The sequence below is a fragment of the Hippichthys cyanospilos genome, chromosome 2 (assembly GCF_059441005.1).
Source record: "Hippichthys cyanospilos isolate Australia breed blue-spotted pipefish chromosome 2, RoL_Hcya_1.0, whole genome shotgun sequence".
Taxonomy (NCBI): Eukaryota; Metazoa; Chordata; class Actinopteri; order Syngnathiformes; family Syngnathidae; genus Hippichthys; species Hippichthys cyanospilos.
Window position 1 is genome coordinate 3,674,583 of NC_142370.1, and position 25,934 is coordinate 3,700,516.

Genomic DNA, 25,934 nt, shown 5'->3' on the forward strand with positions numbered 1-25,934 from the left:
AGGGGATGTTGCCAAAAAATATATTCATACACATAAGAGAGAGAGAGAGAGAGAGAGAGAGAGAGAGAGAGAGAGAGAGAGAAGGGAGAGAGAGAGAGATTTTTTTTGGCACGATCCTCTTTACTTACAAAAATTGTAAAAATGTGATCATAGCAAAAGGAACTACACTGTTTATTTATATATTCATGAAATTGAAATATGGAATATTCATCATGTCATAATTACAGTATTATTACTTTTGAAGACTTTTGCATGATGAGAATCCAGGCAAAGCCACTCATCGAAGTCATTGAAAGGCTTGTAAATATCATCAAGTTGGCCACTAGCACCACAAAAATTTCACGGGTCTCCGTTGAAAGGATAAATGCAAAAATCGGGAACATGCATAATAAAACATCAGGTTTTCAATCTGTCCAAAATTGACAATATTTCCAATTTTGAATGGCAGTAAATGAGGCCGACATGGGCTAAATTTGACACATCTAGGGTGTAGCTCTCATCCTCCCGTTTGCAACATTTTAGCCTCCTAGTGAGTTTTTTTTTTTTTGTATGCTTTTCCTTGTGATATCGCACAGCAAAAATTTTTTAAAAAGCCCAAGTTCGGTCAAAATTCCCCCCTGGAGCTTAAGTGAGTATATAATTTACCTACATGCTCTGGAATAGAGAGTAACTGATAAAGTTGTGAATGAGAGGCAGGCTTTCATGCTCATGTGGCAATTTGGCCGAAAGGTCCCAAATACAGCTGCCTGACAGTCTGAGGCAAGCAGCATTATAGGAGGACTCAGAAAAATAAAGGCTTTGTGGTTTTGAAGCAAAATGTCAACCACATGAAATGACATTGCTTCCTTTTATTATAAGGCGTAGTTTTCAACTTAGACGAGATGTTTTGGAACCAACAAGATTGATTTGTATATACAAAAATATTTTGGTTTTGAAGAATGCCAGAGGAGCTCAGTTTTCTCTTTCTTCCTCTGCATCTGAGCAGCTTTGCTCACTGTGTGTTTATTCATATGACTTTAAAAGTTTCACTGTAGAGAAATGGCGGAGTATGAATTCATCTAACTTTAGCAATTGGTTCCAGACATTTTATTTTGCCCTCAATAACCAGACATTGTTCACTGGTGGTTGTTATGCAATCTTCCCCACATTTCCACACCCACCCCTACCCCATGTATAAAAAGCAGCATGTAGCACAGGAAAACCATTACTTCCTGACTGTGGACGCTCCATACACTCATACAACCTTGCCTGGCAGGTTAGTTGATCTTTCAGTAGACGTCTCTCTAAAATCTACATAGTGACTTCATGATAAACTTCATGATAACTTCTGATAAACTTTGTGTGTTGTTTAAAGTTCTTTGTATTTTCTTTTATTTATTTATTTTTTTGTTGGTCTGTTTACTTTTTATGGAGCATGCTTGTGTATTGTCAAATTGTGGTTTTGAAATGAAGAGTTGTAAAAATCCTACAATAGAACTTAAGCAACTGTGAGATATCATAAATATATACCTCCATGACATAGTATGTGAAAAATAAGGCATTGACCCTAAACTAAACTTAAGTAAATTTACTTGCTCAAAATGATCCCTTGTAAATGATGCACAGATCGCTGGCAATGTTGAATATAAAAGTACACAACTTAAACAATGTTCTCTGCATACCGACAATACACTAGCGCCTTCTCAATGCAACCAAACGAGCCACAGGCATGTTATCAACTGCTTCAATTAATATTATAAATTCAAAGGCTTTAGGAGCGTTTTGGGGGGCTATATATTAAATGAAACACGCGTTGCTGTCATCTGAACCGAGTAAAATATTACTAGTTTTTTGTGTGTAATGCTTTACACTACAGCAAAAAGTCATGAATTACACTAATGACATTACTTTTGTAATATATTACTTCCAACACTGCTCCCTGAATACTGGAATTTTGCAATGCAAAACTGAAAAAAAAAAAGATGCAGAAAAGCTTGAGTATGGAGCTATTTGTAAGCAAGCTCACCTTCATGAAGACTTCTTTGGATGAGTTCATTTGTTTGTGAACTCACGCCATTAATTATTTCCAAGTCTTCTCCTTCTGCTGCCTTCAGATAAAATGAAGAGGCTGATCCTCGACGTGGACACGGGAGTGGATGACGCTCAGGCCATCATGATGGCAGTGGCAGCCCCTAACGTGGAGATATTGGGGATCACCTGCACTCACGGCAACACTCCCCTCCAGAACGCGCTGAAGAACACCCTTCGTGTCTTGAAAATGTGCAAAAGGCTGGATGTGAGCATTTACCCCGATGCATGCTAAATAGTTGTCTCTTCTTGGGGTCAGACATTGGAATGTCATGCACCGCAGATAAAAGTTTTTGCCGGCTTGGAGGAGCCTCTTCTGGGCAACAAAATACATGCAGGAGACTTTCATGGGAAGGATGGGTTGGGTGATGCCCCTGATCCAGATGCTCCTGGCCTGGAACTGGTGCAGAAGACTAATGCTGTGGAGGCCATCATTTCCATTACGAACCAAAATCCCGGGCAGGTGAGCGGATAAAAAAAAAAAAAAGAAATTCCACAACCATTGCATTTGTCCCATTTCTTTCTTTCTTTCTTTCTTTCTTTCTTTCTTTCTTTCTTTCTTTCTTTCTTTCTTTCTTTCTTTCTTTCTTTCTTTCTTTCTTTCTTTCTTTCTTTCTTTCTTTTGTTTCATTGGGGCGGTGACCCGGGTCTTCATATCAGAATTGATGTAGCAGATACTGAAGATGCACAAGAACAGTTTAATTATTACGATTATTATTATTGTTATGTTATTACTACATTATTTATAATTATTACCGCAGTAGTACAACCATAGTAGCAGTTATTTTATTACAATTATAATCATCATCATTATATTATTATTATCATTATATTATTATCATTACAGTAATACACAGTAGTAAATACAGAGGTAGTTTTTATATTACTATTATTATCATCATCATCAGTTTCTAAGTGGTATAAATGAGAAAATTATAAAAGGAGCTTCGGAAGGTCAAAAATTAATCACTGATTTTAATGCACTGCACAGTATTTTTACTTTTGAAGCAATGACGGTGTTTTCAAATAACACACAAAGGGGACCCTTTTATACAGTAATGCGTTATAAATATATGCAACATTATGTGTCATGCATGTGTAGGTGATCCTGGTCTCAACAGGACCCCTCACCAACCTAGCCCTCGCTGTCAAAATGGACCCTTCCTTGCCCGCCAGACTGAAGGCCCTCTACATCATGGGCGGCAACATAGAATGTAAGCGGCTTCTTAAACCGTTTGCCGCCAGGATTTTTAGTATGATGGAAAACCTTTGTTTTTGTGGCACATGCAGCCAGAGGGAACACGACTGCTTGCGGAGAATTTAACTTTTTGGCTGACCCCGAGGCCGCCTACATTGTTCTGGAACGTTACACCTGCCCCACCACCATCGCCTCCTGGGAATTCAGCTGCAGGAACAGCCTGCCGTGGGTGAGGAGCATATGACACCTCTGGCGGTGTCTGAAAAGAAACAAGAGGAGTTTTACATGATACAATCATGCGTCACTGTATTTGTGTACCCTAGTCCTTTTGTGATACCTGGCTATCTCAAAATACACCCAAGGCTCGTTTTATGGAGACTATCTATGCTCACACACGCAAGGTAAAGAGGACTTTCTGTTGCATCGATTTACAAGCGTCATCTCCAGATTCCCAGATGACATGTGGACGTGGTGGCCTTGCAGATGGTTCAGACGGATCGCTACCAAAAGGAGCTGGTGTCAGGATCTGGATTCAACACCTGCGACACGTACGCTGTGGCCGCAGCCATCAGCGACAACGTGGTGACAGAAAGCGAGGAGGTAAGTGCTTCTCATGGATTCTTACAGAAGGTGAAGTCGGGTCCATGGGGAAGATGAGTTGTGACGATAACTGTGGTGTCGCTGCGGCAGGTGGCCGTTACGGTGGAGTTGGAGGGGAAGCATACCAGAGGCATGATGGTCCTGGACTACCTTGACGTGCTGCACAAAGAGCATAAGGTCACCATCTTGAAGAAAATGGACCTTGAAGTTTTCAAGAAATTGCTCATGAATGCCTTGAAGTAGCAGTGGCGCTGCCATCGTCACACTGGAAGAGGCAGTTGACGTTTCGGAAAATAGCCAACAATGATGAGAACGCCTCTATAAATAATGTTTTTAAATACACAAACATCAACATAAACTTGATATATTTCCGTATGAATTTCAGATGAAGTAGGATGGCCTAACATTGTGATCTCTTGCTGGCCCACTTGCCCCTCGCAGATGCTAATCTGCCGACGGACTCCTGTTTTGCAGACGGACCGACGAATGACGGGAACGCTAAAAAAATGAGAATTAAGAATGTCAAAAGTGCCGTTTTCATCCGACGTTGTAATCGTCGGGATAGGCGATACGTCAGATGTCTGTCAAACATCTGTCAGCCTGCCACGACTCTTTTTGCTTACTGAAATATGATGCAACTGACATGCGTGATTATCTGCTATGTTGCTGCATCTTTATTGCACAAACACACACACAATGTCGCCGACCAAAAGTTAAAAGTCACGTTTAGAATGAAGTTTTAAGAGCTTTTTTTGTGTTGATTTGCTATTTAAATATGTTTTACATAAAGAGATTGCTTCCTGGTAAGAGCATTCTGGGCTGTGTTTTCACTACAAGGATGTCACGCTTTCAAGTAACCGATGGGTGCAAAAAAATTTAGCATGCTTTCTCTGACTGGCTCTTGGCCAGGTACTGCAAGATAGAAGTTTTTTTAATTCCCTAATTAAAGGTGGGGTTTTTTTGTTTAGTAAATTCAAGCTCAGCAATACTTTGTTTTACTTGTAGTGTATGTGACAGATTCAACTTTGGCAAATTTGACTGAAAACCACCTTCAACATTTTTTGGCCAAGCAGTTATAAATGAGAACCTACAGCCAACATTTGAGTATCATGTAAAGCATGACAATGCCATCTAGTGGACATGATTGCTAATTGTACTTGAGTCCCACCTGTATTCACTCAGATGCAGTTTGATATATATATATATCAATATATATATATATATATATATATCCCAATCTCATACGCAAGTGTGGCATTACATACATGTAGAGGAAAGATTTTTGACTTGGCAAACTCAATCAGGCAGTGTACAGCACACAACTAAGAACAACAGTTACTTTAAATGCAAAATAGCAGTGCAATCAATGTGATGTGTGTGGGTTGGACCGTTAAGATTTGCAGCACATTCGATTGCTCTAAAGTGGTCTGCTTCAATGCAATCTTCAAACATTTTGAACTAGAATAGATGTATGTGAACATGATGATATAAAATCGCAGATGTTAACGCAAGCTTCCACCCACCAACATTTTTGTTTTTATTTTGATGGATAAACATATCAGTGAACATTATTATATATTTTAACTCATACTGAAATAAAGTATGAACATTAAATCAGAATATTTACTTTTTAAATACATGAAATATTACTACACATTTCCAAACATGAATCTGGTATACAGTAATCCTTCGCTGTGTCGCGGCTCATCTTTCACGAGTTTGCTGCTTCACTGATTTTTTACAGTGTGGTTATTTTTTACAGTGTGGTTATTTTTTCCAGCGCATTGTGCTCTGAATCCTGATTGGATCAGGGGCTTTACTGTTGTCTCGAAATAAATTATTGACGCTGTACTCTATTGGTTTTTCACTTGTCAATTTATTACAAAAGGCAAGAGGATCCAAAAGCTTGCTTTCGTCTCTCCTGTGTCTCTCCTGTAACTGCCGCGTGCGAACGTGCTAGTAAGCACATTGATTGACAGCTTGGTCTCTGGGGGCCGATCACGTGACTGGTAGGCGCGCCGAGAGCAAACGCACACCCATTTGTGTGCCTACATAGAGAGTAACGGAGAAATGCACACCTTTGGAAATCTGACTAGATTTCTTTTGTTATAAATTGAAATTTCAAGTGTATTGTTATGATATAAGAGGCTTCACTTTAATTCGATGTCCGGGAATATCCATTTATAAAAAATCTTCTTGCTCATAAAAAGAAAGAGCTAAACAATTACTCATAACTATGTGCGGGTTCAGGACGAAGAGGCATAGCTGGGACTGCGAAATACGTGAGTGACAATGTTTGCAACTTTGTATTACTATATTAAAATGATTGTTTTAAACTAATTTGGGGCTTTAAAACATGTTTTGATTTTTGGTTTTATTCTATAGTTTAATATTGCATTGTAAAGTAATTTAAAAAAAAGATGGCTACTTCACGGATTTCACTTTGCGCGTGTTATTTTTGCAACGTAATCCCCGCGATAAACGAGAGATTACTGTATTGCAATCAATACCATGACTTGGGAACTTGAGAACCAACAAATGATACAGTAAACCTGTGAGCTATAGCGGCTTCACAAAGCATGATTTTGTTCGGGAAAACCCAATGAATGGCTTTTTTGAGCAACATTTTCAGTATGCATGAGTGCTGTGACTAATCTTCATGATGCACGTAACGGCGTCTCGGTAAAACATGTTACATGTGAAAATATAATTTAATTGCTCCATGTCTGAAATATTGTGTGAAGGGAGTGGAGGAGAGTTTAAAAAAGTGGAGTGTTTAATGTTCAAGCTTTCCTCAACTGCATCCCCGTGAAGTACAGTACAGTGGTACAGTACTTCTACTTAGGAAATTAATTTGTTCAGGTAGTAGTTTCTAACGTGAAGCCGCTTTTTACATCTAAATAACCTATCCGTTCCAAGACCCCAAAAATGCTCCTAAACCCTTTAAATGAATATTATTCCATTTCAAAAATGCACCAAAATCCGTAACATATATATATATATATATATATATATATATATATATATATATATATATATATATATATACCGTTCAGTAAAATTCCATGTAATAAAAAAAAAACACTACGAAACCCTTTAATCATATTAATTGTAGCAGTCGACATGATTGCAGTTCGCCTGTTTGCCTTCAGATGGTGCTGTTGTGTTGGTGAAGCGTGCACAGAGAGACACCTTTTCACGTTTATACACGACGTTTATACATTCGTACGTTTTTATTTTACACTTCATTTTTTACATTTTATTTTACAACTCCACAGGAGTGTGGCAGCTCAGTGGCACAGTTCTAATCCACCTTCTTGTGTTTGCATGTTCTCCTCGAGCCCACGTGGGTTCTCTCCGGGCACTTAGGCTTCCCCCCACTCTCCAAAAACATGCATGGCAGATGAATTGGACATATTAAATTTTCTTAAGTTGTGATTGGGTGGTTGTTTGTCTCTGTGTGCCCTGCAATTTGCTGGCAACCAGTTCAGGGTGTTCGTTTACTGCCTGAAGCCAGCTGGGATAGGCAACAGCAAGCCTGTGACCCTTGTGAGGATAAGCAGCTATAGAAAATGCATGGATGAATGGAATTCCACAGGCGCAATAATATTTTTTTTTGGGGGGGGGGATTATTTTGAGCATCTAAGATTGCTTAAATTTAGTTTGGGACCATGTGAAGTGCTTCCTGTGTGATGTCTTTGCTAAAGTGTGAATTACGTGCTAACAACGCTAACATCAGATGCGACAGCCCAAAGTGGTATGTTACATTTTTATATGTGAATAGATACAATGTTAGCAGTAGCTAATATCATTTTTATGCTTGTTAGTTTTACGGTGTAAATTGTTGGTGGGAAGTGTGGAGGAAATGGGTAAAGATAAAAAATGGAAGGTCGCCGTAAACATCAACTTTGTCTCGTTTGTGGGCAAGCCGGCATATTAATAAATGATAAAACAACATCACAAGCTGTAACAAATACAGTAGACATCACGGGTTGTGATGATGCATTAAATTACAGTCATGTTGGCGCACACGCTGGTGTCTCCTGTCTCATCATGCCAACAATGTCCTTTTGTATGTTGAAATTTCCCTACAATATTTTTCCAAAAAGGCATTACTTAAGACGAATTTTTCAGAACAAGAGGCTCTCGTAAGTAGAGGTACGACTGTAGTACGCAATGATGAATGTGAAATATAATGTACAGTTTATGTTGGGAAAATGAATGAGAAGAAGGTAATAGGAAGTAAAATTTTTGATGGAGAAAGTGAAGACAACATTTTATTGAAAGAGTTCTGGAATGTGTGCCTCAAGAAAATGTAAAGGTTGTTTCATGTTTTCATTTGAAGCTGTTTTTTCCCCCACAACAAAAAAAAGCACAGCAAATATTTTCTCACTTCTTTGTGTAAATATTACAACTTGATAGAATTATATTTACAAATCATACAAAAACTATCGGCTGTAGCTCATCTCATCTCTGTTCCTGCAATGCCGTCGCACGCAGACTGAGGTGTTCTGACTCCAGCTGAAAACAAACTGAGTCAGAAGTAGTCTTTTGAAGTGATCCAATGTCACTTTGACACTGTGTGCAAACCAAGCAGTCGTCTAGCCTCTATCCTACTCCACTCCTACTTGACTCTGTACTTGTAAAACCCACAGAGGCCTTGAGTAAAATTCCAGCCCAGTGAGATGGAGAGGATGTAGAGGAGCACCAGCGGGGCAAAGGGATACAGCAGCACCACTGTGTTCTTCAGGAACGGCAGAGCTGTATGAATACATGACACGGAGAGACATTTTACATACATCACTGACAAATTGGTTAATACCCAACCCCCAGTTTGAACAACCATTGAAAGTGGAATAGCGTATTTATATTCATTTCCAATTCTGCATTTTAAAATCCACATGCAGCGGTACCTCTACTCACGAACAGCTCTTGTTCCGAAAAATTCGTTTTACGCAACGCCTCATCGGAATAAAACATTCTCTCGTAACAAGAGAAAATTCAAGATATTAAAGGCAACAATGTTTGTACATGAGACACCGGACACCAGCTCGTGTCAACATGACTGCAATTTAATACGTTACCGGTGATGTCTTCCGTATTTGTTTATCATGCATGTCTATAATTTATTAATATGCAAAACATAGTTTTTTTGCATTGATGTTTAACGTGGTCTTCCATTTTCATCTTTATTCGTTTCGTCCAACAATTTACACCGTAGAACTAACAAACATAAAATTAACACTACCAAAGGCAAACATTGTACAGTATATATTCACATATAAATATGTATGTTACATATCACTTTGGGCTGTCGTGTCTGACGTTTGCGTTGTTAGCACGTTGTTAGTACTTTAGCAATGACATCACACAGGACGCAATTCACATGACCCCAAAGTAAACTTAAGTAAATTTACAAGCTCAAAATAATCAAAAAAATAATATTGCTGCTGCGGACATGTGAATGATTCTTGGATCACTGGAAATGCAAAATAAGAAGATACAAATTAAAGGTCCTATAAAGGTGTAGAAGCATTTTGGGGTGCTCAGAACACAATAGGCTATTTACATGTAAAAAGCAGCTCTACTGATGAAAGATTCACACTACAAAATTGTAGAAGTACCACTGTATTTTCATCAAGTCAAACACGCGACTATTAAAAAAAAAAAAAAAAACACGAGCAATTTTATAATTTTCTGAAAAAAAATCAATGAAGCAACAAATGAATTTCAGTTGTAAAGAGGTCTCACCATTGTACCCTAGGAAGGTGATGTAGAGATAATAACCGATGGCTATCAGCCATAAGGTGTTCCCCACGAAGTAGCCAAGGAACCAGTCAAAGTTAATCATGATCAGATCTGAAACACACAAAAACACAAATTCTGTACATCTTAATCTCAGAGGGAAATTTTTCCTGGCTTTTGATGTTTTTGATGAGTGATATCAAAGGAAAAAGCATCCAAAAAAACACAAGGAGGCTAAAATATCGCATAGATTGTCAAAACATGATGACTTCCAATATGCCACACCATTGTCCCTTCTAAATACTTGCAAACGAGAGGTGGAGAGGTACACGTTATAGATGTCAAATTTAGCCCATGTAGGGCTCATTCACTGCCATCCAAAATTGGAAACATTGTCATTTTTTGACATGTCGAATACCCGATGTTTTATCATGTATTTCCCCTGATTTCAGCATTAATCTTTTCAAAGGCAACTCGCAACGGGGTACAATGGAAATTTTTGAGTTGACATCCCAAAACCACCAGGTGATGCTAGCTGCCAACTCATGACTTTTGCAAGCCTTTCAATGACTTTGTAGATTGGCTTAGCCCTAAAATGGTTGTGTCTGTGATATTGAAACTGGTTTGATTGATTGACACCTCGGAGCGTCATAAATATGCAAAGAACACAAAAATCGGCATGGGGGCAAATACTTTTTGACAGCACTGTAATTTGTAGTCCAGGGGTCTGCAGGCACTGGGTATACCCCAGGTATCACATGAGGAGCCTACAGACCTGTTCCATAAATAGTTTACAGGTGATAGAACTCTGTGATTTTCTGGGTATTACTAACAATTATTCACATATGATATATGCATTACATATTACCCTTGATTTACATGTTTACTACAACTGTTATTTAATTATTGTGAGAAATCATTAACATGATCAGGGTCTTCACATAAACTGGTAGCCCTTTGTATTTACTCAGTTCCAACGAAGTAGCTCTTGGCTTCAAAAAGGTTGGTTACCCCCGGTGTACAGTCATCCATTTAAATGTAGGGAGTAAGATTTGTTTGTTTATTCATTTGGAATTTGCATACATAGTTTTCAGTTTTAACTTGTTTTGTTTGATTTCGTTTGTGAACATGCTGAAGTTTTGCGTTGCTTTCTGTCTGTATGAATATTGTTCGTGTTTGGCGCATATAATTTGCATGTGTGCGTGCGAGAGAAAAGTGCATTTGATCAAGGGGAGTTGCAGTGTGAGGAGGGAAAGCGGAAGACATGACTGAACGCTATTGCTGTCGTTGATCTATTTAGTAAGGAGGTGGCAGAAATATTAATCACGGCCAATCAATGTGATTGGGACCAGCAATGGATTTTGGACATATTGAAAAGCCAATGTTTTATCATGCATTTCCCCCAATTGCTGCATGAAATGTCAACTCAGGAATGAGACACAATACACGTTTTTGTGTTGACAGCCCAAAACCATCGGGTGGCGCAAGTGGCCAATATATCACATTTGCAAGCCTTCCAATGACTTTGATGATTGGCTTAGCCCAGACACCCATAATGCAAAAGCATAATCTTCAAAAGATATATACTGTAAATATACAGCGTAGTTACTTTTTCTATTGTTGCATTTTTACAATTTTTTTACCTAAAGCCGCCCAACCCACCTCCCAAAAAATGTTAATATATTTTATGTTTTATATATATATTTTATATGTATTATACTCTAATAAAGTCATGTTCTGCGTGCCCTGTGATTGGTTGGCAACCAGTTATGTATCATTCCTTCTGGATTATTATTATTGATGTATATCTCTATTATTCTGATATTCATATTTAAAGTATACCAAAATGTGGGATTCTGGTCCTTTAAACATCTTCTATCCCAGTTGTCTATGTGCAGTAGGCAGGGGACACCCTGAATTGGTTGCCTGGGCACAGAGGGACGAACAACCATTTATAAACCCGATCACACCTTAGGACAATTTAGAGTGTCCAAAACACCTGCCATGCATGTGGGAGAACGTGCAGGCTTCACACAGGAAGGCCCGAGCGAGGTGGATTTGAACTTGGACTGAGCTGTGAGGCGGACATGCGAACCACTCTTCCATCGAGCCGCCATATAAAATGTCTGTTTGTGACAATAATACGTAAACTTTCAAATGGGGCACTGTGATTTAAATGATTCACTTACGATTGATGAAAAACAGCTGCAAGAAGTGCAGAATGACAAGCAGGGGGTAAAAAGCGTTGAGGTGTACATCAAAAGCATAACCCCACTCGACATCAAACTCACGGCTTGGGTGTTTCAGTAAATATTTGTTGCTTATTACCCTGAAAAAAAAACAAATCGTTTCACTGGTGAGAAATGTTTGGGTTTTGTTCAAATTCATAGCAAATATAGCGTCGGCATATCTCACCACATAAGGGTTGATATGAGAAGACCCACTCCAATGCAATCAACAAAGACCACCCACAGCAGAAGCTTCAATGTCTCAAGAACTCCCATGTCCAGCACCAGACCAAAGCCTATCGTTGAAACTATATGTACACACACAAGGAGGTAAAAGATAAATCATTATACCTTTACATTGTAACATTATCATGTTATCAAGTGACACCAGACTTGCCGCATAACCAGATGCTGAGCAGGACCAGGAAAGCTGGATCATCCCGAGCCCACTGGTCCTTGGTCTGTTTTCTGTAGTGGAAGTTGCGGTAGACTCTCTGCGGTGATGTAAACAAATAAAACATCTGCCAGAGGGCAAATTCAAAGTCCATCTGCCTGAAATGGAGCAGCCTTCGCAGGTACTTGTAGCGCTTAGCACCCGCCGTGTGACGTGCAGCATCCCTCGAACCGAGAGAACCATTGCTGTGTTGGCTGGTGGTTGGCAACATGGACCTAAAAAAAAACATTGATGGCTGAAACATGTTCTTGCCATTTGGAGAGCTTTGTGTGTGTGTATGTTGTTTGTGTCACAAAACAAAATGCCCGTAGACTGTGTGTATCTATAATTGAGTCTTTGTATTTGTACTGTAGAAGAATGTGTTTATTGTCTTGCGCTAATACATCAAACTAATTAGACATAGTTAACGGAACTTTATTTTTCCAGGGGATGACAGTTTGCCAGCCAATTGCAGGGCAAACCATTCACGCACCCAAACACACCTAAGGACAATTTAGAGTGTCCAATTCACCTAGCATGCATAGTTTTGACATGTGGGAGAAAGCCGACATGCCTGGAGAGAACCAACGCAGGCACAGGGAGAATATGCAAACTTCTCAGAGGAAGGGCCGACCCGGAATTGAACCAATGACTGAACTGTGAAGTGGATGTGCTAACCCCTGTTTCACCGTGACGGCTACTTACTTATAGTGCTGTGCTTTGTAAAGCGCCTTGGGTTTCGTGAAAGGCGGTATATAAATGTAAGCATTATGATTATGATTATTATTATTATCATTATTATTATTAGCGCACTTAAAAACCGTAGCTAAGCAGCGTTGGTTGTAGATGAAGAACATTCAATCGGGGAAAAAACGATGGTTAGTATTGCCTAAAAACATCAAAAACATTCAATTTACGCTTGACTGTGAAAATGAAAACACAAATATCGCACGTCAGTGAGTCACTTTAAAAAAAAAAACAAGATACTTCATACAACCGACAAACAGAGGAGTGACGAATGTGCAATGTGATTTTCACCAAACACATTTTCCAAATATACTATGATGCTAACAAACACATTTAGCTTTCTGCTAACTACAATTATCAAAAAGGCTACAGTGGTGCCGAACAAAGGCCGCTTAAATACAGTTAAAATGGTATTTGCTTTCTTCTGCATGGATTTACCTTTTTGGTTTTATTCTCTCTTAACAAACGGCAACTTTTCCTTGCTTGTTTGGGTAGCTTTTTAAGCTGTTATGATGTTATGGTATTACTTGTCGGGAATCTGAACACGTCGAAGCTTCCGGTATTACCGAGAGGCACTGTGGGTAGTGTAGTTGGTGGCTGACAAATCTACGGCACTACACGCTAACCCAAGATCGACTCGTTCAATAAGCCATAAACAATCTACATGTCAATAATACGCATTTAAATGCTCTGTATGAGGAACGGTTTGCTGTAATTGTTCGAATACAATTAAGCGTTTTCTAGCCTTTCCAAGTTTGTCCACTAGATGGCAAACTTAAATTTAAAATGCGTTTCGAGGTTTAATCTCAAACGGAAATTTGAAGGTTTGCTAGTTCCGCTAACTACGTTGTTGCTTGCGGACTGCTGGATTATATTCAACGCTGTTCTGGTCCAGAAGGCCAAATAGCGACAGGTAAGACTTGGCAAAATCTGATACATTTGTAAACATTAGAATCCTGGTTGTACGACAAGTATAAGAAGAGCTATTATCGAGACCAGTGCAACCCATCAAAAAGAAGTTACAACACCATGTCCTTGAACGCTTAGCTAATGCTATTCTCCTTCCAGCCAGGAGTCAATTGTTTGTTGCGTGTCACCTTATTTTCTATTTTTATCGTTTAAGGCAAATTTGACCTATTTTATTATGATCAGCTCCTTGAAACACAGCCTGTATTATAGAATATCTTTCTGAAAAGTTGCTCTCCGTCCTGGCAACAAGCACTATTTTTGTTTTTGTTAATGTTGTTGTGGTAGATAAACTGAAATATTCAACAATACTCGAGTTTCTCGTTTCAGGCAGGGAAGACTAAATTGACCCAGTCAAGACAGACGTTACGATGGCGTGGCAAATTATTTCTCTACATTTTTCATACATAATTCCTAATATTCATTCGTCAGTTTCTGCGACCTAGACTGACATGAAAAACAATGAAATAGTCTTCCATTAAATGGCTGTTGAACGTTTATCCTCATGTTGTAAATAGAGTATACATTTGTCTACACCACGTGGTGCCTAAAATGCTTTACCAAAACTTCATATATACCGTAAAAAAAAAAAATAAAATTAAAGCCATGTCCTCCTGCAAATTGATCAGCTTTTGTCTCAATTGAACAGGTCCGAATTTCTTACTTAAAATTAAGTACATTTTGTGTTAAGTGACAAGCTCATCATTATTTCCATGTTCCTACTTTTTGTGGCATTGTGTTTGTGTAAAAGTTACAGTAATTACCACCCTCTTTTCACATTATTCTCCATTTCACGAAGAATCATGTTGCGCCTGCCGAATGTCAGTCGAGCTTTGGCCGGAGCTACCAAGAGCAGCCTGGCTCCATCATACAATGGTAAGTGTGTCTGTTTGTTTACTTACATATGTCTTGGTTAGTGAAATGACTTTAAAATGTAATGTTATGGACGTAAAATGTGCATTTGTTCTAGTGCGGGCTAACATGCGTGCTGCCAGCACTATGGTGGAGGTGTTTATTGATGGAAAACCAGTGGAGGTGGAGCCTGGTACAACTGTTCTACAGGTAAATAGTTCACCGACTTAACTGCGTAGAAACAGGCGCTGATTATCAATGTTGTAATGTGTCAATATTACGAGGAGTGCAGCCTTATTAGGCAAGTTGCATTTTTGAGGATTAATTTTATTATAGAACAACAGCCATGTTCTTAAGGAACCCACAAGACTCATTAATATCAAAGCTGAATATTTCTGGAAGTTTGAGTGGAGCTTATTTTGTTTTAGCTATTTTAGAAGGATATCTGTGTGTGCAGGTGACTAATACTGTATGTAATTATTATATAACTTAACCAAAAACAATATTTACCCATTTCAATTACTGTTTTCACCAGGGATACCAATATAAAAGCTCAACAATCACAAATATACATTTCTGACATTCAAAAACAAAACAAAAAGGAATCAATGAACAATATACCCACCTATTTTGCAAGGACACTCAAAAGCCCGCCATCCATGGATTCTGTCAGTTTTGATATGTTCACGAGCAGCATTGCGTGCAGCAGCAACCACAGCCTCCCAAGACATTGTTCAGGCAGGTGAACTGTTTTCCACCCTTGTAAATCTCACATTTGATAAGGGACTACAGGTTCTCTATGGGGTTCAGATCAGGTGAACAAGGAGGCCATGTCATTAATTGGTCTTGTTTTAGACCCTTTCTTGCCAGCCACGCTGTGGAGTACATGAATCCATTTGATGGAGCATTGTCCTGCCTGAAAATCAAATTTTTCTTCTTCCTGTACCACTGTTTGAAGCAGGTGTCTTCCAGAAACTGGCAGTAGGACTGTGAGTTGAGCTTGACTCCATCCTTAACCCGAACAAGCAACACAAGCTCATCTTTGACGATACCAGCTCCTATCAGTACAGCACCTCCACCTTGATGGCGTCTGAGTCTGACTGGAGCTCTCTGCCCTTTATCGATCCAGCCATGGGCCTATCAATCTGGCCCATCAAGGGTTGCTCTAATTTCATCAGTCCATAAAACCTTAGAAAAAACAGTGTTGAGATATTCCTTGGCCCAGTCTTGACGTTTCTTGACCCATTTAGCAAAAGGAAAGGAAGTTGCTTAATATTTATATACACCTGATATAGGTTGTTGATGTCATTTGACCACACCCCTTTGCATTACAGAGATGCACATCACCTGATATGCTTAATTGGGAGTAAGCTTTCGAGCCTACACAGCTGCATAGGTCTCAAACTCCAGTCCTCGAGGGCCGCAAACCTGCATGTTTTCGATTCTGTTCTCTAAAACACACCCAATTCAAATTATTAGCTCATCAGCAAGCTCTGCAGGAGCCTGAATATGATCCTTATCATTTGAATCAGGTGTGTTTAAGAGAGCAGAATCGAAAACATGCAGGTTTGCAGCCCTCGGAGACTGGAGTTTGAGACCTATGGCTTAGCATAAGACAGCATGTACAAAAAGGATGGTGTGGTCAAAATACTCACTTGCCTAAAAATTCTGCACTCTTTGTAATGTTTAAATCTTAAATCATTTATCATAGAGGCGAAATCAAACTAAGAGGATTTGAGCAGCAGCAGTACGTGTTCGTCTTTCTATTGTTTACCTCTGTTCCCAATCAGGCCTGTGAAAAGGCAGGAATCCAGATCCCAAGATTCTGCTACCATGAGCGCCTCTCAGTTGCTGGGAATTGCCGCATGTGTCTCGTCGAGATTGAGAAAGCTCCAAAGGTATGATAGTACACTTAATCTGTCAAAAATGTACATGTTAGACTTTTGACAGCAGTATGGCTGCAGTATTTTTTTTTTTTTCTGCATGCAGCCAGTAGCAGCCTGTGCCATGCCTGTCATGAAGGGCTGGAATATCCTCACAAATTCAGAGAAGACTCGCAAAGCCAGGTGAACACTGTAAAGTCTAACTGTAACTGCTGAACAGTCTTCAAAGTGTAGGCAATATTGCAAACAGATCCAATGATCTTCTGTGTTACCAGAGAGGGAGTGATGGAATTTCTATTGGCCAACCACCCACTGGACTGCCCGATTTGTGATCAGGGAGGAGAATGTGACTTGCAGGTAACTATTTTTTACTGTAATAAAAAGACCAAAATGGTATTTATGGCTCAGCATGTTTGGTTGCGGTGCCTCCAGGACCAGTCCATGCAATTTGGTTCCGATCGCAGTCGTTTCACAGAGCAGAAGCGAGCAGTGGAAGACAAGAACATTGGCCCACTCATCAAAACGATCATGACTCGCTGCATCCAGTGCACACGTTGTGTCCGGTACCAGAGAAGTCTGAAATTATTTGTTGATAGAGGTGTCGACTCTAATCAAATACATCAATATTGTTTTCTTTGTTTTGTTCTTTCAGTTTTGCCAGTGAAATTGCTGGAGTTGAAGACTTGGGAACCACAGGAAGAGGGAATAATTTGCAAATCGGGACTTATGTGGAGAAGATGTTTATGTCTGAGCTGTCGGGAAATGTTATTGATATTTGCCCTGTCGGCGCGCTCACCTCCAAGCCTTATGCTTTCACCGCACGGCCATGGGAAACAAGGTAGGTAAAATCACGGGTGAGCTGCCGTAAATGAAGACCATTTGAAAAGGCAGTCATTTGACGTGCCAACAACATTGCAGGAAAACTGAGTCTATTGACGTGCTGGATGCCGTGGGCAGTAACATTGTAGTGAGCACAAGAGGAGGTGAGGTGATGAGGGTGCTTCCCAGGCTGCATGAAGACATTAATGAAGAATGGATCTCTGACAAGACCAGGTAAAATTCCTGTTGCATCCAACCTCACTTCAGCTCACAGCATGTGCCCCCACAACAAAAAAGAGCATCTTGTGTCTTGTTGTAGGTTTGCCTATGATGGTCTGAAGAGGCAGCGGTTGACTCAGCCAATGGTAAAGGATGGGTCGGGTCAGCTGACACCAGCCAGCTGGGAGGATGCACTTACTCGTGTCGCTGGAGCTGTAAGTGCTATTGCCCGCTGAACATTTTTTTGAAGAGTACATACATTTGCAACCCCCTTGCTGCTTGATGAGCATTTGATAGTTACGACGACAACTTTCAAATATTGCTTTCATAAGCTTCATATGTTCCACTTTTCCCATTTCACACATTATACTGGGGTGGCCAAACTTCTTTGCCATGATATGTACTTTTCCAGTGGTCAACCTACAGTGATATATGATGATTGTTGACACTTACTGTTTTTTTTTAATTCCTCCATTATGTCTTTATATTTTGTGTTTGTAAATGCTGTACCCGTATGAGCCCCACTGCTCTGCAAAATTTGTGTTACTTGACCGCAGACCTTTGAACTCTCAGTGCCATGGACAAGAATTCCCATATTTTAAAATAGTAATACAAATAATAATTAAATTGTTATCAAATATTTTTTTTTTCATAGAAGGTAGCGAACACCCTTGACTAGATCTTATCCAGTATTAAGCCAATTGAGCACTGTAGTGATAACTGTGACCATTGGATGACACTGTTGCACCACATACCACACATACATTACACACTTGTAATTCTAAGTAAGGAATGGAAATCAATCTTTCATATGATACCACCTATGTTTACATTGACAAAGCATACGATATTCTGTCGGCCTTGAAAGATGAGTGAAAATGCTAAATATACTGGCACTCTAGAAGTTGCCTTTTCTGAAAACACTTTGCATTGAGTTAAGCATAAACATTTTTTCAGTCTGAGGAGTTTTATCTGCTTTAATTCCTGAGACACCCCCCGATGTCTGTGTTTAGCTGCAAGGTGTCCAGGGCAGTGAAGTAGCAGCCATCGCAGGAGGCATGGCAGATGCTGAATCTCTTGTTTCCCTTAAAGATCTTCTTAATAGGTTGAACTCAGAAAACCTCTGCACTGAAGAGGTCTTCCCTATGGCTGGAGCTGGGTATGTAGGAAAAAAGAAAGCATGAGCCGCCCATGTGTCTCCTCCTAGTTCCATCTTTCCACTTGCTCTGCAGCACCGATTTGCGGTCCAACTACCTGTTGAATTCACGTATTGCCGGCATTGAAGACTGTGACCTGCTTCTCCTGGTCGGGACTAACCCACGTTATGAAGCTCCATTGTTCAACGCCAGAATTCGCAAGAGGTAAAACCCCATTATCTGCTTGTACATTTAACTCATACATATAATTTTAATCGGCAGCATTTATTTATATTGTATTCAAAATTCCTCCCTCTAATACACTAAGTCAATTGGGCATTGGTATTAAAATGCTTTACCTAACCATCTGAAAGGCCTCAAAAAATATATACAGTATTCTAAAAAAAATTACTTACAGCCTTTTAAGTTCAATTTTGTTATTTGAACACCTTGGATTGTTGAATGAGCTAATTTTGTAACTAAGTGTCTCTGCGTTTCTTCTCGCTGAGTCACCTTGCCGCTGGAATCAATTCACGCTGTCAAGTCAAGCATGTGCTGGTCGCGTTGTTTTGCTCGCATCACCACAACTTTTTGTTTCTTTCGTGTTATTTTGTTTCTAAAAGTATGAATACTCTTATTTTGGTCTGACACAGAACAATGCGACTTTGGGCCATTTTCCACTGAGGTGAACGTTACCGGGTGGCATAGTAATTGGACCTAAACAGAAACTTCACAAAGTAAAAAAGTAAAACAAAAGATGTGTGTAAAACATGAGGGCAAACACAAAAGCAAACAAAACAATCCCGAGTGAGGTCTAAAACATAACAACTGAAAGCAACAGAAACCCGGGAAAGAAACCAGCTAATACAAAACTACAAAAATAAGCAAAATTATCATGGGGGGCTAACAAAAGGACGATATCGAAGGCTATGAAAAATGTAAAGTGGCAACGAAATACCTATACAGGATAGTACCCAAAAATACAACAGAAAAACACAGATAGTACTTACTACTTATGTACTTCTTGAACTTAATTCATCATAATAGACAACAAAATCAATGAAACATCCATCTGTCCATTTTCTCTAGCCACTTATCCTCAAAAGGGGCACAGGCTTGCTGGCGCCTATCCCAGCTGACTTCAGGTGGTAGGCGGGGGACACCCTGAACTGGTTGCCAGCCATGTGAATCACACAGAGACGAACAACCATTCACACACCCAATTACGTCTAAGGACAATTTAGTATGTCCAGTACACCTGCTATGCATGTTTTTGGAGTGTGGGAGGAAGCCGAGGTGCCTGGAGAGAACCCACACGGGGCTCAGGGAGAACATGCAAACTCCACACAGGAAGGCTCCGGAGCTAGTTGACTTTAACTCAGATCCCTGAAGTGTGAAGGAAAAGTAAGATAATGCCTAGTTACAATGTCATCTTTTTCTAATTCACTCAAAATAAACACCAGCGCACATTACCAGTCGGTGGCCTCGCATCATTAAAACATCATCTTGTCTGCCTTTTGAGAAATGTAGCATCACCTGACTTTTACTGAAAGGAAGCAGAAAAGAAGCTTTAATGTAAGCCCATATTAAATACTGATAACAATAGGTAATATTTTCTTGAATAACTGCAGCCTCAAGACAGAATTCACATTTTTCTGGCATGCTTTTTTGTCTGATTGTCTACCACAGCTGGCTCCATAATGAGCTGCGTGTTGCCCTGGTTGGTCACAATATTGACCTGAGTTACACCTATGACCATCTCGGAGAGGAGACATCTGTGCTGAAAGAGCTGGCCAATGGAACGCACCCGTTCTGCCAGGTAACTTTTGCACTCACTTGACTTTGAGGTTGCAAACATCGGCAAACCGTTTTTGGCGCCTACTTTGTTCGCAACAGGTCCTCACAGCTGCAAAGCGTCCGGTCGTCGTCGTAGGCAGCAGCTCGTTACAGAGGGAGGACGGTGCTGCTATTTTGAGTTTTGTGTCCACCATCGCTCACAATGCAAGAACTAGTAGCGGAGTGGAGGAAGGGTGGAAAGTTCTCAATGTCCTGCACAGGTAAGAAAGGCAAAAACGGACTTTGGTGTCAAATTTGAGCTTCTCCTGGGTTTGAGCAGAGTGGCCAGTCAAGTAGCGGCTCTGGACCTGGGCTACAAGGCAGGCGTGGATGCCATCAGGACAAACCCACCCAAAGTTTTGTTCTTACTGGGAGCTGATGGTGAGTGCATCACTCGAGCTGACCTTCCTAAAGACAGCCTCATCATCTACCAGGGTGAGTACAGACTCCCCATACAAACGCCAGGTGAAGTCACGGCAAAATTGACACGAGGCCCTTTTAAATTCCTGCAGGTCATCATGGTGATGTCGGCGCAACGATGGCAGATATAATCCTCCCCGGGGCTGCGTACACAGAGAAAAATGCCACCTACGTCAACACGGAGGGGAGGAGCCAACACACCCGCGTAGCTGTGACAGCGCCGGGGATGGCCCGAGAGGACTGGAAGATCATCAGAGCCGTGGCAGAGGTGAGCTAGAGGTTACGCCCCGCCGCCATATTTATTCAATTCAAACAACTCATGACAGCCGCTCATGTGTGTCTGAAGCTGGCAGGTGTGACACTTCCCTACGACTCACTTGACGAGGTCCGATCCAGACTTGCTGAGGTGTCTCCAAACCTGGTGCGGTATGACGACGTGGAGGAGGCTAACTATTTTAAACAAGCAAACGAACTTGCTAAGGTAAACATGCTTTCATCGCATTTGATCGTGTCTTACGCCTTTGCTCGTTGTGTTTTTCTGAGCTTTTTTTCCCCCCTCGCAGTAGTCAATACCGTGTTTTCCAGACTATAAGCCACATCGGAATATGAGCCGCCAGAGCAAAAATTGAGCCCAAAAACCATTTTTGTTAAGTCGCACCGGACAATAAGTCGCAGGTCATAACATCAGATACTTACACAGAAAAATGGTATACGTTTTTTCATTCTTTTTTTTTTTTAATTTCCTGCTCACAGCAACATTCTTCACCAGACTGAACTTGCCTGCATGTTTAGCACCAACAGAAACAGGTGGATATTTTCAACATAACACGGGCAGAATACTGAGTTAAATAGCAGTTCAAACTCCAAATCAATACTTTCATAGCATCTTCCTATGTTTCCCTTTGTTTCATTGATTGATTATTTTCGTAAAATATCAACAGACTGCGCATAATTCATATATACAACCATATATGCGGTATATATCCAATTTACACATCACTAACTTTTGTACAAGGTCATATTCAATTTAGACATAATTTTTATGTTTTTAATAATTTATTTTTAAAACTCTTTTTGAGCACAGCCATTTATTTGACATTTTTTCAATTCTGTTTTATAGTTGCTCCATGAATTGACATCTTGAACAGATACACACATTTGCTTTGCCGGTGGATTGTCTCCTGGTGGCTAGCAAAAAAATAAATAAATAAAACCAACAAATAAGCCTCGTTGGGCTATAAGACGCAGGGCTCAAATCATGAGAAAAAAGTTAGGGCTTATAGTCTGAAAAATACAGTAATTGGACACAGCATGTTTACACAAATGGGCCACATAACTTTGAGGAGGAATGACAAGCAGGTATATTTCAGTTAAGGACTGGGCAATTTTGCCTAAAAATAGAATCAGATTTTTTTTTTTTGAAATCGATTTCTGATAGCTTCTTAAGAAAGTAAGTAAGAATGCAGAAAATTCAAAATAAAGTTTTGCTTTCATTATATCTCGCATTTAACAATCATAACTCCCTCTTAGAATTAAAGTGCAAATGTAGCCTAGGATAGACACTGCAACATGTACCACTCGGGATACAAACAAAGCTATTTGGATAAGGTGCTGCCAATTTCATTGGTGACAGACCTGATGCGCGTTCTTGCCCATTGTTGTTCTATGAATTGTTTTCATTGTTTTATAGTTTATACTTGATGGACTTCGATAAAATGCACACACTTAGAACTCATTAAGTCCTTTCTTTGTAAGGGGGTAAAGCAGGACCTAATTGCGTCTCCTCTGATACCACCTCAACTTTCAGTAAAGGACTTCTACATGACAGGTATGTGCAATACTCACAATCGGAAAGGTCAGCGCAAAGTCCAGCTGCCTAAGTGACCCCCCCCCCCCCCCCCCCCATTCTATCTCTTCTTGTTCAGACTCCATAAGCAGAGCCTCACAGACGATGGCCAAGTGTGTGAAAGCCAGCACAGAGGGTGCCGCCTCTGTGGATGAGCCCTCAATTTGCTAAGTACAAATACGAGTCCAGACGCTCTTAGGTTGTGATGGGTCAATGGAGCGTCAACTTTTTTGAAGCGTCCATATGTTGAATGGACGGTGTGACATCGAGAGAGCTCAAAAAAACAAATTTGCAAGAATGGTTCATAAAATAACTTGAAGCTCCGTTTTCCCATCACTACAACTAGGTATATTAAAACAATCCACATTTCTTTAAACAGTTTTGCAGCATCTAATTTAAATGTGTCCTTGTTGTTGTAGCCACCTTGATTGTTTTCACTCCCAAGAAGGCTCTGTTAGGGTGAGGCTTTGAAAAGTGTACAAAATGATTAAAATATTATGCATTATGAATCCTCTATTTGCTCTGAATGGATACCATTTACCATCGTATCCCAAATTGCTTATAATTCAAAAGGCTTGTTAAAATGCAGTGGCAAAAGTATGAGAATTGCAAAGTGGCAATTCTTGGTTACCCTGTGAGTAATATGGCAAAATTAAATCATTGTCAGAACTATACTACAATGTTTAAAGACTCCTCAATGGCTTCAAGTTTTCATTTTTGGTATTAAGGCACTCACCTTTGTTTCAATAAGGAGTTAAATAAGTGTTTTAACTCTTAAAATAGTGGCAAGTGAGAAAATAGAAATAAAAGATGGTTTATCAACAAAACGGCAGCTAAGCCACAGCTAAAACACACAAATGGATAAATAATAGTGAAAAAATAGTGAAAATAATGAACATATTTGGCAGTTAGTAGTTACTACGATGAGTGGTAAATTATTCCTGGTTTTAAGAATTATATGACATGCAATGTAATTGACGTCCAGTAGATGGCAATGTCTACTATACTATACTAGACTCACATTGCTCTGGCTTCTAAAGGGTACTGACAGTAACTTGACACTGAAGAAGAGGTGGGGAGTGTTCGACAGACTCGTGATTCGATTCGATTCGATTCGGAGTTTAGGCTGTCTGATTTGATTGTCAGTTCAAAATGATTTTCAATTAAAAATGATTTCTGCTTCAATCCATAAATGTGCAAAGAATCAACATACTACCTCTGTCTGCTTTGCCAGACAGAATAATAAAAGGAGCAAAAGCATCTTTTTATTTATTTTTTAACATTTATTAAGTTTTGATTTGTAAGAACATGCCTTTTATTTTATTTTTTTACTCAAAAGACAGCAGGAGGACAATTGCTACAAAAGCTAGCTAGAAATTCTATCACTTTTACACTAAATGCTAGTGCATCTGTATAATCACACAGAACAAGATACATTGTCATTTCACAGAAAATTGCAGTACCAAAATATGTGAAGAAATGCTGCACAAATGAAAAATATTTCTTAGTACGGGTATGACAAGTTATGAAAGTAATTGAGCAGGTAAGTTGCGAGAATGCGCAAAGCATAAAACCTGCTGCACCGATGAGCACGTTGGAAGCGTTATCGGTCACATTCAGCAAATCCGTGACGGTAAAGCAGGATGGTATAGCACAGTGTTCCCCAATCTTTTTATCATCACGGATCAGTCAACCCTTTAGATTTAGATTTTAATATAATTTTGATCAAATATGAGCTCACCATTAATGACCAACTAATGTTGAGCCTTCAGCTTGCTTGAGTCTCAAATACTTTTGAGGCTGCCGCCTCAAAATGCAGAAAAATGTGCACACATTACATTGATTAAATCAATCCTATAACTGAGTTACAAATACTGTTCATCTCTAGACAAAACGATAATTAGATGCAAATGAGTACTTATCAATGTAAAACCTTTGCATCCGCTAACATATACCAAAGGGAAATACCTAGCCCAAACGAAAGTGCTAAAAAGCTAAAGGCATACAAGGCATGCTGAAGAAAACGACATACATTAGCTAGCATGTTATCCACAGTTACAAGCTGTTTTATCAACAAACTAACTCATTTTGGGTATGTTATCAAAAATGATAACATTCTTACAGAGCTCGAGGGGCAGATTTCACAGAGCGACAGATGACGGCGATTGCTCTCAACTTAAGCCACGCCGTCCTTCCTCATTACAAAATGTTATATCAACAGCGGCCAGAGTCAGCACTAACAAACAAAGATCAAGCCAAGCAAAGCACAAATGAATGAACTGTTAAAGGATAAACTAAATCAGTTCCAAAACATCAGTATTTCCAGTACGACCCATGCGGCCCGGTACCAGTTGATCAGACTAGTGGTTGGCAACCTCTGATGTAGTTTATCGTGCCTATCGTTTTACTCTTAAAGTAAGTGTAAGGAAAAAGAAAACTCACTGAAAGACCTTTAGCATTAGGTCAACATTAGATGTTTTATTTGTGAGGACCACCTGCAAAAATGTCAAAGCAAATTAGGGCCTAAACGTCCTCAACAACTGTAAATAACAGGTTGCTTTTTTTTTCTTTGTTTTAGTTGCCAGCCTTGTTTGAAGCTTAAGCACAAATCAACATTCAACATCATGAATGGAGCATGCACAATCGATGAGTATTTGAATGTTGAATTTTAATGAGGCGGCTTGGTGACATCACAGTGGTCTCCTAGGAGATGAAAGGTCAACATGGCAACTATTTTGGCTCAGAACAGATGAGTCATAGTACATTGTTACGCACATTCGCCAATCACTGACTCAACTGCTCGTGAATATCAACAAACTACTGGTTGCAGGAACAGTGACTATCAACCTACCTACCCAACACAGGCTTTTCATGTTTTTGATACGTGATAAAGGAAACGCATACAAAAATATCCCACTCAGAAGTTAAAATATTGCATA

At 39.7% G+C, this 25,934-nt stretch overlaps 3 protein-coding genes across 3 annotated transcripts; 2 read left to right on the forward strand and 1 right to left on the reverse strand.

Moving 5' to 3' along the window:
- The first annotated feature begins 1,095 nt into the window (after positions 1-1,095).
- On the forward strand, positions 1,096-5,721 carry LOC148426899 (inosine-uridine preferring nucleoside hydrolase-like). Its single transcript, XM_088407542.1, has 8 exons — positions 1,096-1,255; positions 2,094-2,275; positions 2,351-2,530; positions 3,170-3,281; positions 3,358-3,494; positions 3,589-3,666; positions 3,749-3,865; positions 3,956-5,721. The coding sequence occupies exons 2-8, from the start codon at positions 2,099-2,101 to the stop codon at positions 4,106-4,108; spliced, it is 954 nt and encodes a 317-aa protein (XP_088263668.1). The 5' UTR covers positions 1,096-1,255; positions 2,094-2,098; the 3' UTR covers positions 4,109-5,721.
- A 2,404-nt stretch (positions 5,722-8,125) lies between these two features.
- Positions 8,126-13,607, reverse strand: unc50 (unc-50 homolog (C. elegans)). The gene is made up of 6 exons (XM_088407666.1): positions 13,457-13,607; positions 12,236-12,507; positions 12,026-12,146; positions 11,800-11,939; positions 9,617-9,724; positions 8,126-8,626 (listed from the first exon to the last, which is right to left on the reverse strand). Exons 2-6 carry the CDS (start codon positions 12,501-12,503, stop codon positions 8,490-8,492), a joined length of 774 nt encoding a protein of 257 aa, XP_088263792.1. The 5' UTR covers positions 12,504-12,507; positions 13,457-13,607; the 3' UTR covers positions 8,126-8,489.
- A 165-nt stretch (positions 13,608-13,772) lies between these two features.
- On the forward strand, positions 13,773-23,669 carry ndufs1 (NADH:ubiquinone oxidoreductase core subunit S1). Its single transcript, XM_088407665.1, has 19 exons — positions 13,773-13,931; positions 14,784-14,860; positions 14,955-15,046; positions 16,627-16,734; positions 16,826-16,902; positions 16,995-17,076; positions 17,152-17,282; positions 17,372-17,557; positions 17,638-17,772; positions 17,858-17,972; positions 18,771-18,916; positions 18,990-19,118; positions 20,583-20,712; positions 20,790-20,950; positions 21,010-21,164; positions 21,242-21,417; positions 21,496-21,630; positions 22,905-22,977; positions 23,075-23,669. Exons 2-19 carry the CDS (start codon positions 14,788-14,790, stop codon positions 23,164-23,166), a joined length of 2,196 nt encoding a protein of 731 aa, XP_088263791.1. The 5' UTR covers positions 13,773-13,931; positions 14,784-14,787; the 3' UTR covers positions 23,167-23,669.
- Positions 23,670-25,934: the final 2,265 nt, after the last annotated feature.

Coding starts and splice junctions, on each gene's coding strand:
- LOC148426899 (XM_088407542.1), top strand. CDS start 2,099: ATGAAGAGGCTGATCCTCGACGTGGACACGGGAGTGGATGACGCTCAG. Junction 2,276..2,350: donor AAATGTGCAAAAGGCTGGAT/GTGAGCATTTAC, acceptor CATGCACCGCAG/ATAAAAGTTTTTGCCGGCTT. Junction 3,667..3,748: donor TCTATGCTCACACACGCAAG/GTAAAGAGGACT, acceptor GTGGCCTTGCAG/ATGGTTCAGACGGATCGCTA.
- unc50 (XM_088407666.1), bottom strand. CDS start 12,503: ATGTTGCCAACCACCAGCCAACACAGCAATGGTTCTCTCGGTTCGAGG. Junction 12,147..12,235: donor GCTCAGCATCTGGTTATGCG/GCAAGTCTGGTG, acceptor GTGTACATATAG/TTTCAACGATAGGCTTTGGT. Junction 8,627..9,616: donor CACCTTCCTAGGGTACAATG/GTGAGACCTCTT, acceptor GTATTCATACAG/CTCTGCCGTTCCTGAAGAAC.
- ndufs1 (XM_088407665.1), top strand. CDS start 14,788: ATGTTGCGCCTGCCGAATGTCAGTCGAGCTTTGGCCGGAGCTACCAAG. Junction 14,861..14,954: donor CCTGGCTCCATCATACAATG/GTAAGTGTGTCT, acceptor CATTTGTTCTAG/TGCGGGCTAACATGCGTGCT. Junction 20,951..21,009: donor GTTCTCAATGTCCTGCACAG/GTAAGAAAGGCA, acceptor GGGTTTGAGCAG/AGTGGCCAGTCAAGTAGCGG.